The sequence below is a fragment of the Salvelinus namaycush genome, chromosome 36, assembly GCF_016432855.1.
Source record: "Salvelinus namaycush isolate Seneca chromosome 36, SaNama_1.0, whole genome shotgun sequence".
Classification (NCBI taxonomy): Eukaryota; Metazoa; Chordata; class Actinopteri; order Salmoniformes; family Salmonidae; genus Salvelinus; species Salvelinus namaycush.
The window spans coordinates 4823710-4839715 of NC_052342.1; the positions used below are offsets into that span (position 1 = coordinate 4823710).

Below are 16006 nucleotides of genomic sequence, written 5' to 3' on the forward strand. Positions count from 1 at the left end.
TAAATGAGAATTTCTGCTCTAGGACAGGAATTACTTGAGAAATAGGAGCGGAAACTTCCTCTGAGGTTGGCCATTAAGACCTGCACTTAAAGAGGCAATTAGCAGTTGAAACTAACAAAGCGTACTCCCAGCCTCTGTTTCGGTAAAAAGCTAAAGGGATGGGGCTGGAGAAATGTAACCACTCTCAAATTCATAGACTGAGTTATGAAAGCACGGACATATCAAAATTACAGTTTAAACCATGTTTTGAGGCTATATAGTGTTTGTTTACGTCTACTTTGTTAACACACATTGGCGTAAAACAAGCTTATATTTGGGGTAGCAACTGCAGATTGTCCCTTTAACGAATGAATAATGAATGACCTTTGTGATGGTGTTTATTTACTGGATTCTAAAACTTAAATTGTGGCGCTTTAGTGGTTTTTCATTGGTACATATAGCCTACAGTTACATAAACTAATGAAAATGCATTTTCTTTCGTATTCTAATGTCACCTAAGACCTTCATAAACACAACCAAATTATAATTTTTGCGATAACATACATGAATCGTATTTATTAGACTGTTAGAATGTAGATGTCCAAAAGACGTTGCATTAGTTTCGAAGGGGGGGGTCCCTCGAGGCCGGGTTTTTCTAGTTTTAAAGTCAGGGTGGCCTTCGACTGAAAAGGTCAGATTGGAGGTTGAGAATGAAGGGGGGATGAAGAGAAAGCGAGAAGGAAAGAGAGAATGGCTGTCTGTCAGTGAATGTTGGATGACGTTTTCCTCTGGAGGCTTCGAGAAAGCTTACTTTGGAGTTTGTGTGTGTGCCTCTTCCTCCTCTTCCAAATAAAGTGTGAAAATGCATTAACGCAAGGCCAGGGCCCCAGTCGGGTGGAGAAGAGAGGAAATAGGTGAGAGAGAAGGGGACACAGGAAAGGAGAAGAGCGGTAGGGCAGGGTTATCAGCCGAGAGGTGCTGATGGCTTTTGACAAGAGCCAGGTCTCTCTCTCAGACTAAATAGGGGCCTTTTAGGGCCCAGCTGGAAGGGAAACCATTGGGAAATGACCAGACACCGTAGGGCCTGTTAAGTCACAACACCCCCGGCCCTGACAGCACCTCTCATATGCTCTGGACAGATATGTGCTACGACAACAACTGTGCCCCCTGAAAGGGGAGCTGCTGCTGTGTTGTTGCTTTTAGTGGGGTTTAGCTTTATTGGAGGTGCTGGAGCAGAATGTTTGGAGTAGGTAGGCTGAGTGTGGAATGGATCAAGGTGAGAGGGAGCGAGAAAGAGGGAGGAGGTGAGGGTAAAGGAGGGAAGGAGGTAGAGTAAGAGGAGGCTCCTGAGTGGCACAGCGGTCTAAGGCACTGCATCTCAGTGCTAGAGTTGTCACTACAGACCCTGGATCGATTCCAGGCTGTATCACAACCAGCCGTGATCGGGAGTCCCATAGGGCGGCGCACAATTGGCCCGGCGTCGTCCAGGTTAAGGTTTAGCCGGGGTAGGCCGTCATTGTAAATAAGAATGTGTTCTTTAACTGACTTGCCTAGTTAAATAAAGGTGAAATCAGAAGAAGTGTGCTTGAGGAGAGAGAGTTAGTGAGAGAGAGCAAAAGAGGGAGAGAAAAGGGGGCGTCTGAGGGAAGAGGTGGTGGTTGCTGGGATTGTTTGTTCATTGTTGAGGAAGCGATGTGCTTCAGTTGACAGGTAATTGAGCGCCGCTCGACAATAACATGGAATTAACTCCAAATGCCGTCGTCAAGCACTCGCACTGCGCAGCGTCAGGATGGGTTCATCGCGACCCGACCTGGTCGCCCCCAAGTGGATTGCATTTGCCTCTTTTTAGTATATATTTTTTTACGACTCAATTACCAAAGTTCATATTCAAACTATGCTTGATCAAATGCTTGATCAACTGTTGTCAAACCCGGTTCGAGGGAAGCAAAAACACACGCTCGCTCAATAATGTGTTGTCTTCCCGTAATTAGTCCACAGTTCTATGAACACATTCGGCTAAATTAAATCCGGAGAGGTAGCGCTTCACTGTGTGCAACATGTCATTGAGCCCCCCTTCACCACTGAGCCCTGTCTCTGTTCCACTTTTTGAGTTCCTCTCGAACTCTCTCATCCCACTGTAAATAGCTATTTTGGATGATAAGGGTTTTGGTAGTGCTGTGTTATCTAGAGCAGTAGAGCTGCTCCATGGAGAGAGGGAGATGTTTTTGCTCCACGGAGAGAGGGAGAAAGGGAGACATAAAGAGAGGGATGAATGAGAAGGAGAGAGAGAGGGCCTGTGGAAAGTCAACCAGAGGTGCAGGGAGAGAGAAAGGACACAGAGAAGGTGAGCGAGAGAGCAAAAAAGAGCTTGAGATGGAACAAAAAATGGAAAGAGAGAGGAGAGGTGTTAGAGAGACAGAGGGGAAATGCAGAGAGAGATGTAAAGCGATAGGAGGGGTGTTAAAGACGCAAGAAGGGGGAAAAAAATGACAAACTGTGACAGGGATCATGGTAATCCTATGGGGACAGCTGTTCAGCCTGGTGCTAGCAGCTGTATCCACTAAAGGGGATGCTGTCTGGGTTTGGGGTGGGATTTCCTTTCCACTCACCATTGTGACCCACAGATGTTTATGCGCGTTCGTATAGGCAGTGTGTTACGTAGTGTCCTTTGTCATCTACCCAAGGTGCTATGATGTTGGGTGCACGCACACACAGGCAGAGAGACACAAACACACACACGCACACACTTGATGCTTCCGCCCCCCCGCTTCTTCACAGGTGGGATCTCGGTCTGCCTTCGAAATCCCCACCCTTGCATTTTTCCTATCTGGAAAGATTTTATTGGAAATTTCAGAATAAAACTCATCGAAACGAGACCGTCTGGCTGGATGGAGGGATGGAGTGGTCTTTGATCAGCCACAGAGGGAAGGACGAGAGAACGACAGAGCAAATCTTTTACTCCTGCCTCTGCTCCTTTGCTGTGTACTCTGTTGTCTTTCACATGGACTGACTGTGGCTGTCTGCTGGTAGAGAGGATCAAGGTAGATTGAGTTTGAGGTGTGGCAGCGGAACTACAGTACTGTCCTGGAAGTGACGGCAACATCACAGATTGCGTGTGTTCAAAGAGATATTTTTGGGCATATCCACTTTTTGGCATGTTATGCGTTATGCTCTATTTTTGTCCCCATTTTGTCCTTGTTGCTCACACAACTGAAACAGTCAAATTATTATTTTTGTAGTTCATACAAAGCTTGCAAATGACATGGTTTCTCTCCAGAATAAAGGCAACAACAGTACACCACCAAGCTCTGAGCATCATACTGTATATTTGCAGAGTCATAGCTTCAATGTTCAAGCAAGGACTTGAACCACCCAATATCAAGACCCTGCAGGCTTGGTTGAATCGCCAGAGCGCTCCCCTCACCCCTCATTCCCAATGTATGTCCAAATAAGGACATCCAAGAACCCATCACCTCTGGGCTTGAACATCCAGACCCAGGCTTGGATCCATCCTCAGCGGAGCTCACCCTCCACCCCCTGTCAGTAGTCCACTAAGCCCCCCTATGGAGGTCAAATCGATGGACAGATCTAAGGGCCAGGGGGCCAGCAGTAATCCCTGGGCCCTGGTTGAGCCATATCGATCACTCGGTCAATGAGATGAGACTACTTATCAGAGCTCCAGGGATTTCTCTTTTTTACCTCTCTCTCCATCTATCCTTCCTTTCATCTCTCTCTCTCTCTCTCTCTCGCTCTCTCGCTCTCTCGCTCTCTGTACCTCTGAGGTTTCAGTCTCAATCCTGCTGGCCCTATAAACCTTCTAAGACTGTCAGTCCATCTCCAGCCTCTATCAGCACTGCACTTCCATAGGAATACACCAGTGTTGTTTTACCTTAGTGTTGTTATACATCAGTTTTGGTCTACACTACCGCTCAAAAGTTTGGGGTCACTTTGAAATGTCCTTGTTTTTGAAAGAAAAGCCCTTTTTTTGTCCATTAAAATAACATAAAATTGATCAGAAATACAGGCCAGCATCCCGGAGTCGCCTCTTCACTGTTGATGTTGAGACTGGTGTTTTGCGTGTACTATTTAATGAATCTGCCAGTTGAGGACTTGTGTCTGTTTCTCAAACTATACACTCTAGTGTACTCTAATGTACCTCTTGCTTAGTTGTGCACCGGGGCCTCCCACTCCTCTTTCTATTCTGGTTAGAGCCAGTTTATGCTGTTCTGTGAAGGGAGTAGTACACAGCGTTGTTCAAGATCTTCAGTTTAATTGGCAATTTCTCGCATGGAGTAGCCTTAATTTCTCAGAACAAGAATAGAGTAATAGTTTCAGAAGAAAGGTCTTTGTTTCAGGCCATTTTGAGCCTGTAATCCAACCCACAAATGATGATGCTCCAGATACTCAACTAGTCTAAAGGCCAGTTTTATTGCTTCTTTAATCAGGAGAACAGTTTTCAGCTGTGCTAACATAATTGCAAAATCGTTTTCTAATGATCAAATAGCCTTTTAAAATGATCAACTTTGATTAGCTAACACAACGTGCCATTGGAACACAGGAGTGATGGTACGCCTATGTAGATATTCCATTAAAAATCAGCCGTTTCCAGCTACAATAGTCATTTACAACATTAACAATGTCTACACTGTATTTCTGATCAATTTGATGTTATTTTAATGGACCGAAAAATGTGCTTTTCTTTCAAAAACAAGGACATTTCTAAGTGACCCCAAACTTTTGAACGGTAGTGTGCGTCGGGTGTTGTTATGAAGTGTGTGTTTTATGTGCACTAAAGTATCAGCTATGAACTGAGTTGTTTTGTTTTCGAAGAGCTTACTTCTACCTCACCCCTGTCGTTTGATAAGGTTTAATCCATGTGAGGGATTACAAATGGAAAAAGAAAATCACTGCTCTGCATGGGTGGATGCGTGCGTCTGTGTGTATCTCCGCATGCCATGTTATGTTCAGGTTTGTTCTCGGTCGTCTCGACTACGTAAACAGACTAACGACTGGACGAGACCCTAATTACAGACATGAATCAGATACGTATCACGGAAAGCAGGAGGAAAGAGACAAGAAAAGAACGAGGGAGCGAGGAAGAGAGGCTTAAATAGCACGAACAGTAAGAGACAAAACAAAGAAACAAAGACCAGACACAACGAGGGAGAGGGAGAGACACAGACACAAAAGGAGGACAAAAAACAGTAACATAGAAGTAATAGAAAAAGAAAGCAGAAGAGAGTCAAATACAAGAATACTATACCATGACAGATACATAAATACTGTAGGAACCAGTGGGAACCAGCCAGTCGAGTGCTTAATACCTCGGTCTAACTGGATGGAGTCTGCCATGTGTGTAAGGGTCAGTATAGCAGAGGTTCCTTTGTATTCTTTGGAACAGCAGAACCCACAGGTCTGCAGAAACGTGTTCAACCAGACATGATCGCTCGGGGTCTGATTACTATTATTAATCAGACCCCGATTATTATGGGGTCTGATTATCAATGGTATTGAAGGAGAGGAATGGGGGTAATTGTGGCCTAGCTGAGAGAGAGAGAGAGAGAGAGAGAGAGAGAGAGAGAGAGAGAGAGAGAGAGAGAGAGAGAGAGAGAGAGAGAGAGAGAGAGAGAGAGAGAGAGAGAGAGAGAGAGAGAGAGAGAGAGAGAGGAGGCAGAGTGAAGTCATTTCTCAAAGTGAATTGGCTGGGCATGTTATTTTTGCACACTTTGTGCCTGGTGAAAATCAATTGGGGTTCAATTTTTGAAAAATAGACCAAAATGTATTCCTCTTAATTTTTCCAGACTGTGATGAATTGCTCCTCTGTGTGTGGTCTGATTTCTGGAGAATGTGTTTGCCTCAAGGGGGGTCATACACTCTGATACAGTAATTGTATTTCACTGTTTTCACTTTAAAAAAAATGAATGACCGCATTCTTTCTCTCAAACTCTAACGCTCCTCTCGTCTCTCTTTATCCCCACCCTCGTTCTTTTTCTTTTCTTTCGCCAAACTCTCCTCTCTCCTCAAAAGCTGATTGATAGCTTTTCATTGAGTCTCTCAGTGTAGCGGAATGTCACGAGGACAAATGACGAGATGGTGATGTGAAGCCAGAGTTCACGGTCGACTGTGTCGCGGCGTAAAGGCTCAATGGGGGCTTGTGTAATTTGTGTGTAGTTATTCATGAATCCTAACTGCTCAGTTGACTTTTCCCTAGTAAATGCCATCCACGGGCTGACAAACAACATTCCCACAGTGTGTCACCATCAGACCGCTGCAATGTTGCCGCAAGGTTGCATGGACGTTGTGGAAGAGAATTAAGCTCGTCATGCCAAATGCTTGGAGTTTCTAGTGCTTTCTACACTCTTAGAAAAGAAGGTGTTATCTAGAACCAAAAAGGGTTCTTCGGCTGTCCCCATAGGAGAATTCTTTGAATAACCATTTGGGTTCCAGGTAGAACAGTTTTTTGGTTCTGTGGAAAGGGTTCTACATGGAACCCGAAGGGGTGCTCCTATGGGGACAGCCCAACAAAAACTTTTGGAACCTTTTTTTCTAAGAGCGTACTGTTTATACTGATCTAACAAATAGAATAGTAGTAGTGAACAGGAGTTAGATTTGTGGAAATGAGCCAAGCCAGTCTTCCAGCCAAGCCAGTCTTGCATGGTCAATTAGTTCAATACAAACTCCCTTTCAGGTTGCAGTTTGAATCAATAAAATGCCCCACGCAATGTTTTTCCGTCGTAGCTCATTCCAAAATGAGCCGTAAGACTTAATGTCACTCGTCTCAATATATTTTCAGATCTATGTAGGCTTCAAGTATATATATATATATATATATATATATATATATATATATATATATATATATTTTGTATGTAATTGTAATCAACTTGCCACATACTGCTGTTTCGAATAACAGGAAGATCATTTTTAAGATTAATGCTCTGCTACGAACTTTAGGGAATGCCAAACTTTGCCTCTCAGTCAAATAAGCTGTAGTCGGGGCCTGCCAAGCTACAGTCTCGGGCTCCGGCCAGTGCCCGTTGGTGGCAGCGGTGGGATAACGCTTCTCCAGTAATCCAGCAATTTTGTCAGGGAGGGTAGGCGCACCACTGCCAACAGAACGCTCCCTCTGCCGCCTCCCCAGGGTGATTCCTTTTCCCATCATGCAGAACTCAGTCTCAAACTCATTCTCAAACCCAGTGCAACACATGGAGAGGGCCACAGAACAGTGGTGCAGGGTTCGTCTGGAGCCACGGCGCTTTACGGGCTGGTCGGATACAAAACCACGGGAATGTTGACAAGCAGATGAATGACGCATGCCCGAATCTCTGTCGGCCCAGTGGAGAGAAAGAGAGAGAAGCACTTGCGCTCTCCTTCTCTACTTTTTCATATTTCACAGGACGCGTCCGGGATGCTGTTTGATGCAATCTGTATTTTATCCAAGGCTGTCTATTGCAAACAGGGACACATATGTGGTTGTGGCAGGTCCGGTGGACACCAGCCGAGGCATGTTAAAATGCATTGCGCTCTCCTGAGAGGAGACCTTTACTAGCCAGCCCTGTTATACATGAGATAGTATAGGATACATGATTATTATTATTATTATTACTATTATACTGCTTTGGCAATATCTACAAATTGTACTTCATGCCATTAAATCCATAGTCATTTTGATTTAGTATCTCTTGTATAAGTGGTGCATGCTGACACCATGTATTATGTTGTCCTGTCTTCCTATCTTCCTATGCATCTTTTCATGTTAAATTGAGAGTTTTGCACAATGACTAACCAGATAAGCACAAAAAACTGACAATGACTAACCAGAAAAGCCACCAAATCAGCCACCTGTTCTCCCTAGACTCCTTCCTTCTCTCCTGTGCCAGTCCCCCACCTCTCCACTACTCTTCTCTCCCTCCATCCACACCTAAACTTGTCAGTAAACTAAAATTGATCTCACCAGGGGCAGGCCAATTAAAACTTGAAAAAAAAAACTATTGGTGCCAACACCAATAGTCCAGATGTTCAGCATAGCAGATAAAGTCAGCGTTGGTGTTTCATTCCGTTCCATCTCTGGCTGGATAAAGTGTCAGATATGCCTAGGTCTCACTCGGAGTGTCTCATTAGAGCTGTGCGGATAGAGAGGGACAGCTGTGCAGAGGCGGACAATCTGTTGCCATCTGGCACACGGCCAGACAAATGGGGGAGGGATATGCTCGCTCACTGTGTCGCAGGATGTCACACAGGACCCTGCCTGGTTTCACATACTTCAATGGCTTTGAGTAGAAGTTCAGATTATCTCTGATTTCCAATTCTTCATCTGTGGGGAGCAGTGGCGGTCGGTGCTGTTTAAGATGAAGGAGGATGATAAAAAAAAATGCATGAGCATGGCCTTATTTCTATCTCTCCATTCACCCAGCTCAATGTAACATCGATAGGTTTAGGCTATTACATAATACTCACATTTTCCCTGTACCCATCATGAGGTTTCTACAACCTAGCCTTGAATGAAAGTTTACAACGTACAGTACCAGTCAAACATTTGGACACACCTACTCATTCAAGGGTTTTTCTTTATTTTTACTTTTTTTCTACATTGTAGAATAATAGTGAAGACATCAAACTATGAAATAACACAGATGGAATCATGTAGTAACCAAAAAAGTGTATATATTTTATATTTGAGATTCTTCAAAGTAGCCATCCTTTGCCTTGATGACAGTTTTTGCACACTCTTGGCATTCTCTCAACCACCTTCACCTGGAAACCAACAGTCTTGAAGGAGTTCCCACATACGCTGAGCACTTGTTGGCTCCTTTTCCTTCACTCTGCGGTCCAACTCATCCCAAACCATCTCAATTGGGTTGAGGTCGGGTGATTATGGAGGCCAGGTCATCTGTTGCAGCACTCCATCACTCTCCTTCTTGGTCAAATAGCCCTTACACAGCCTGGAGGTCATTGTCCTGTTGAAAAACAAATGATAGTCTCACTAAGCGCAAACCAGGTGGGATATTGCTGCAGAATGCTGTGGTAGCCATGCTGGTTGTGTGCCTTGAATTCTAAATAAATCACAGACAGTGTCACCAGCAAAGCACCCCCGCACCATCACACCTCCTCCTCCATGCTTCATGGTGGGAACCACACATGCGGAGATCATCCATTCACCTACTCTGCGTCTCTGAAAGACACGGCGGTTGAAACCAAAAATCTTACATTTGGACTCATCAGAACAAAGGACAGATTTCCATCGGTCTGATGTCCATTTCTCGTGTTTCTTGGCCCAAGCATGTCTCTTCTTATTATTGGTGTCCTTTAGCAGTGGTTTCTTTGCAGCAATTTGACCATGAAGGACTGATTCCCAGAGTCTCCTCTGAACAGTTGATGCTGAGATGTGTCTGTTACTTGAACTCTGTGAAGCATTTATTTCGGCTGCAATTTCTGAGTCTGGTAATTCTAATGAACTTGTCCTCTGCAGCAGAGGTAATTGTGGGTCTTCCTTTCCTGTGGCGGTCCTTATGAGAGCCAGTTTTATCATAGCGCTTGATGGTTTTTGCAACTGCACTCAAAGTTCTTGAAATGTTCTGCATCAACTGACCTTAATTTCTTAAAGTAATGGATGGACTGTCATTTCTCTTTGCTTATTTGAGCTGTTCTTGCCATAATATGGACTTGGTCTTTTACAAAATAGGGCTATCTTCTGTATACCACCCCTACCTTGTCACAACAGAACTGATCAAACGCTTTAAGAAGGAAAGAAAATCCACAAATGAACTTTAACAGGCACACCTGTTAATTGAAATGCATTCCAGGTGACTTCCTCATGAAGATGGTTGAGAGAATGCCAAGAGTGTGCAAAGCTGTCATCAAGGCTACTTTGAAGAATCTCAAATATAAAATATATTTTGATGTGTCGAACACTTTTTTGGTTACTACATGATTCGATATGTGTTGTTTCATAGTGTTGATGTCTTCACTATTATTCTACAATGTAGAAAATAGTCCAAATAAAGAAAAACCCTTGAATGAGTAGGTGTGTCCAAACTTTTGACTGCTACTGCATATAATTATTTCTCGCAACTATCTGTGACCTTTCCTCCTCTCAACTTTTCCCTTCACTTGTGGAATTCAGTCCATAACACATCAGCTGTCTGTGACCAGGCGAAAAACCTTTCCAAGCCAAACCTTCATGTCATGACCTACACCCAGCCTACATCGTTGTCAAGTCAGTCAAAATACTAGAACTAATGCAGTTTATGAATCCACTACAATCATGCAGTACAGTGTACAGTCAGAAAGCAGTTTAGCAGTTACACCTGCGGGCCACAATGGCAATAAAATAATAAAACCAAAAGCTTGCCTTGATTTGGAAGAGTTCCAGTGTTGAATGTTTGAGCCAAGTGTTTGAGTAGGCTTAACTAGGTAGTGAAAGTAAAAAACAAAAATATATATATATAGCTAGCTCTCTTTCTCACTTGCCTCTCCTTAATTTTGGAGGAAATTAATTTGTTCAAAACTGTTTAATATTGTTTTTCGCTCTCTTTGAGTTAATTTTCACCACATTTAATGCGCTGCAGTGCTAGCTAGCTGTAGCTTATGCTTTCAGTACTAGATTACTTCTCTGATCCTTTGATTTGGTGGACAACATGTCAGTTCATGCTGTAAAAGCTCTGATAGGCTGGAGGACGTCCTCCGGAAGTTGTCATAATTACTGTGTAAGTCTATGGAAGGGGGTGAGAACCATGAGCCTCCTAGGTTTTGTTTTGAAGTCAATGTACCGATCTGTCCTCCAGCTACACCAAGGTGCTACCCTACAGAGTGTTGCTGAGGCTACTGTAGACCTTCATTGCAAAACAGTGTGTTTTAATCAATTATTTGGTGAAATGTAAATATATTTAGTAGAGTTTTACCTAAAAAGGATAACTTTCTGAATGTTTCACAATTAAAACTGTCATGAAATCAACTGAGGAGGATGGTCCTCATCTCTTTTCCTTTCAGAGAAGCAGGTAGCCTAGTGGTTAGAGCATTGGGCCAGTAACCGAAAGGTCGCTGGTTCGAATACCTGAACCAAATAGGTGAAAAATCTGTCGATATGCCCTTGAGCAAGGCGCTTCACCCTAATTTGCTCCAGATGCGTCGTACTAGTATGGCTGACCCTGAAACAACACATTTCACTGCACCCATCTGGTGTATGTGACAATAAAATATATAACTTTTAAAATTATTTTGCATTAACTGTGTAAAACTGTAGGAGCTTGTTTCTGCCACTGCATCTGCTAGGGCTGTAATCAAATCAAATCAAATTGTATTTGTCACATGCGCCGAATACAACAGGTGTAGACCTTACTGTGAAATGCTAACTTTACAAGCCCTAACCAACAATGCAGTTAAAGAAATTAAAAATTAAAAATATATATTTAAGAATAAGAAATAAAAGTAACAAATAATAGAGGATAAAGGATGTTTGTGAAAAAATATATTATGACACCTTTCTGTTTTCTCAATGACATTCAACTCAACATTGAAAAAAGGCGCACGTTTAAGTTTAAGTTTTGTTCCACCTGAGCGAGTTTGACCAGTCTTTGACAATTTTTAGGGCCTTGATCTGACACAGCCAGGTGTAGAGGTCCTGGATGGCAGGAAGCTTAGTCCCATTGATGTACTGGGCCATACGCACTACCCTCTGTAGTGCCTTGCGGTCGGAGACTGAGCAGTTGCCATACCAGGCAGTGATGCAACCAGTCAGGATGCTCTCGATGGTGGAGCTGAGGACCCATGCAAAATCTTTTCAGTCTCCTGAGTGGGAATAGGTTTTGTCGTGCCCTCTTCGTGACTGTCTTGGTGTGCTTGGACCATGTTAGTTTGTTGGTGATGTGGACACCAAGGAACATGAAGCTCTCAACCTGCTCCACTGCAGCCCTGTCCATGAGAATGGGGGCATGCTCGGTCCTCTTTTTCCTTTAGTCCACAATCATCTCCTTTGTCTTGATCACATTGAGGGAGAGGTTGTTGTCCTGGCACCACACGGCCAGGTCTCTGACCTCCCTATAGGCGTGCTGCTGAGGCTACTGTAGACCTATATTGCAAAACAGTGTGTTTTAATCAAGTATTTGGTGACGTGGATATATTTAGTATTATAGTTATAGTATGATGGCTGTTATTGAGTTTGGCAGTTGACTGCTCGGGAGATTGTCATTGGTTCTGTTCCACTGGTCTCAAAGCATCTTCAGAAGCCCAAGCTACACCAGGGATAGAACTTTGAGCTTGAGTCGCTTTGAGAAATTGTGTCTTGAGACTCAAAATAGTGCTTTTGATAGAACTTGGCTAGGTTTTGTGGACAGGGGCTTGGAGCTACTCTGAAAGTACACTCAGTGTTCCACAGATGTGGAGCTCTGAATGACCAATTCTGTGCAGAATAATGTAACCCTCTCCCGAGTCCCACTGTGGGCTTTAAAGACTAGCTCAGCCTCCAGAGGGTTCAGCCTCCGTCAAGAGGACTGTTGTCCTCTTGGACTAAAATGCCCTTTGCTGCACTGCTCTTCCCTGGCATGAGGGGGCAACGCTTGTGCCTGAGGCCCTGCTAAAGGTTTGTGAGGGGCTAGGCCTAAATGTTCTCACTGGATTAAAACATATTTGTGGGAAATAGTTGGGCCTGCGGCCAAGTGTCTTATCAAAAGAAGTTAGGAGAACAACATCACTTTCATTTTATCTGACAAAGGAATCCATCAGAGGTTCACAACCTAAAGTAATTTGTGGCCCCTTGCCCACTTCTTTCTCAGAGACCACCCACACTTGTTTTCACCCAGTAGTCTTTGCCAGTTGTGTGGTGTAGCTGTATTCTAGGGTTTAAGTTGACCTCAAGGATTTGTTATAACTCTATTATGGTCAAACATGTTATAAAAGCTAAACAGACTACTGCCTCTGCTTCAGGCCAGGGCCCTTGGCCAATCAGCTTATCCCAGCCCCAGGGCAGCTAGGCTCAGTGTCTTCTTCCCTGGCTCCTAACACCTCACTGCGCCAACCTTCCGATCAAACCTCCAGGACAAACTGCACTCCCTGACCCTCCTGCACTGACCTCTCGCCATTTCAACGCACTCCCATCAGGCCACACACTGCTGTCAAAACCCGGGGAGTCCTCAGAAAATATGAAAGATGAATGAAGTAGTGGGACACGCACACACATACACACAAACTCACATTTTTTTTAATTAAAAAAAAACAACATTTGACCAAGATACCCTGGTTCTATGAATAATAGATTTCAGAGGTTTCTGTTGAGTTGTATATTAAAGGTGTCTTTTCTTCCCCCAAAAACCTGATGTTCAGCACTTGTACTTGAATATAATAATAAGAGGGTTTCATATTTGAAGCATGTCCTGAAATTATATTCAGCATTAAACAAAACACATAATTTGGCTTGCGTGGGGGTAGCACTCTGTAAACATTTCCTTCTAAAATGAAAGAGGCAAACAAGACAGCTATTTGTATAGGGTAATAGTCTCTCTGCGCTCCCTCAAACAAATCTTGGCATAATCAGTAGAAGGGCCAGGAAGCAGAATTCCCCAAAGACAAGGAAAATCAGTTTGAAATTGAAAAACACCTTTTTAATCGATTTGAATCAAACCAAATACTGTTGCTTTTGCAACACTTACCATGCCGTCGGTGAAACCGGTTCAAACTCTGTTGTACAGTTGTGACTCACCCTTCATCTCTCCTCTTCCTCAGGTCATCCTCATCCTGACCAAGTACTACCACGGTGACTCCAGCAAGGTTCTGGAGAGCTCCCTCTGGAGGTAGGATCAAAAGGCTGCGTGTCTGTTTGTTTATGTGTTCGTTTAGCCCCGTCCACCTATCAGGACAGTTACACACTGTTAGGTTAAAGGGTCGTGGGTTGATTTATCTCGTTGCTGTGCTTCTCAGAAGCCACCGTGGCACTGAGTACAGACAGAACAGGAGTGGGAGAAAGACGAAACTTCAGCGGGCGTGAGAGCGGGCATCTCTTTGGACAGATAACATGTCGTCGTGGCACAGGACAGGCCAGTGTATTGCATGTAATCCGTTACATGTAACGGATTACAAAAAAATACTGTAACTTTAATCCATTACTTTACCAGCAAAAATATTGTCATCAAATTACAGATACTTTTTAAAAAACGAGATGATTACTTCTAGGATCAATTCAGAAAGGATGTTTCCGCAAAAATAAAATGACACCATTCTCAATTACTTTCAAATCAGCATTGAAAGAAGGCTCAAGTTTAAAGGAAAACTCCACCCAAAAACTATTTTTTGATATTTGTTTCATTAGTCCGTTGTTGATATATTCCCAAAATGTTTATCAGCAATCAAGTTGTAACTTTCAAAAATGCATCACACGGGCCAGATTTCTGTATTTTGAAAGTTGCATATCTTGAAAACTTGATTGCTGACATGCAAAACATTTTGGGACTATATCAACAATGGACTAATGAAACAAATACCAAAAGATAGTTTTTGGGTGGAATTCTCCTTTAAGTTTGTTCCGCCTTAGGGAGTCTGACCCCAAGTCAGAGATCACTATGACGACACAGCAGATGGATCTCGGGAAAAGAGCAGGAACAGGCTTTTGTAGGCTACAGTCCAAACTATGTCTTCCAATAGTGCGACTGCTGTCGGCATCCAAAGATTATCCAACTTGAATAAATGCTTGGAGGTAAGGACGACAGCAGTGGTGTAGCCTACGAGCGATATGGATATCACTTATTGTTGATATCTACATAGTGCATAGATCTGAATCACACTGCTGCTCTCTCATTTAGCTATTTGTGCCATATGGATTGTGGTTGTTGTGGATGGCTGTTCACTAATGTATATGTGTATTTTAACCCAATAACGGTTGAACTGAACAAGTTTAAGCCGCTGTTTTTGCGACCAGTGGACAGCCAGTGAGAAAATGCGCTCTTGCAACAGCTGCATAGTGCGGATCCCAGCCTATGGAATAAAACGTTTGAGGGAGTTCCTCCCATAGAGTCAAAAATTATTTTAGGATCTCAGGATCTCTATGGTTCCTCCCTTCTAAACTCCTCTGTGGTATTGTGTTCCATACGACCAAAAACACGTTTCATTTAAGCTTTTATTGCTCTTTTTAATTTGTGCAGATAAAAAAAAATTGAATAATAGGCCTAATGGACACGTGATCAAACTTGCACACTTTTGATAGACTTAAACAGCTGCAAATGACCGTGATATCAAAGTGTCACCAACAAAAACATAAACAAAAGGCCTATAGCAAACGCAGCATGTGGCATACATTTGTCACATGCAAATAGCACTTTTCGGCAGTGCACAAATCATGCCATTCCATGAGAGCAGCGTTTATCTTTCAACCTGAAGCAATGAGCCCAATCAGTCCTCCATGACAACAAAATCATAAACAACAGAGTATGCTAATAAATCCTTTGTTTTTGAGTTATGCTGCTCAGGTAAAACAATTAGGCTATTCTATATTTAAGTCCTATTCTTGAAGATCAGGGGGTAAATTATTTGGAATGATTGGAAATATGACAGACTTTGGTTTTTAATGTAAAGCTATAGCCTAATCCTATTATTATCTGTAGTAGATAGCAATGGATTAGAAGCCTACATAACCAACACATAAAGTAAAATGCAACATCCATTTATGACCAGCTATGTAAAAATCTAACAGATTAATCCTGCAATAGATGTCGTTCAATTGGTAATATTCATTTTTTGGCTTCTTCCAATGCCTATTACGGGGAAGGTAATCAAATAGTAAATGAAAGCAATCAGATTACAATATTGAGTGTTGGTAATCCAAAAGTGATGTTACTGATTAAAATGTTGGACTGTAACGGATTACATTTAGAAAGTAACCCACCCAATCCTGGTCATGACTGGGCCTGACAGGCCTCTAATAGAACTGCCCAGTCGGCAATGACATCGCCACTTTCCTCAATGTTTCAAAACTAGAGCACTAGCTCAGAACCAGTCACTCCTCCACATACATTTAGGTATTCCAGATCATAAGCCATCACAT

General features: G+C 43.0%; 1 protein-coding gene across 1 annotated transcript in view; it reads left to right on the forward strand.

Annotated features, from left to right (window-relative positions):
* LOC120030208 (VPS10 domain-containing receptor SorCS2-like) overlaps window positions 1–16006 on the forward strand; it is a 337631-nt gene that overhangs the window by 86226 nt on the left and 235399 nt on the right. Inside the window, exon 2 of the mRNA XM_038975559.1 lies at window positions 13696–13763. Coding sequence (XP_038831487.1) covers window positions 13696–13763 — 68 coding nt within the window. The remainder of the gene's footprint in view (window positions 1–13695; window positions 13764–16006) is intronic.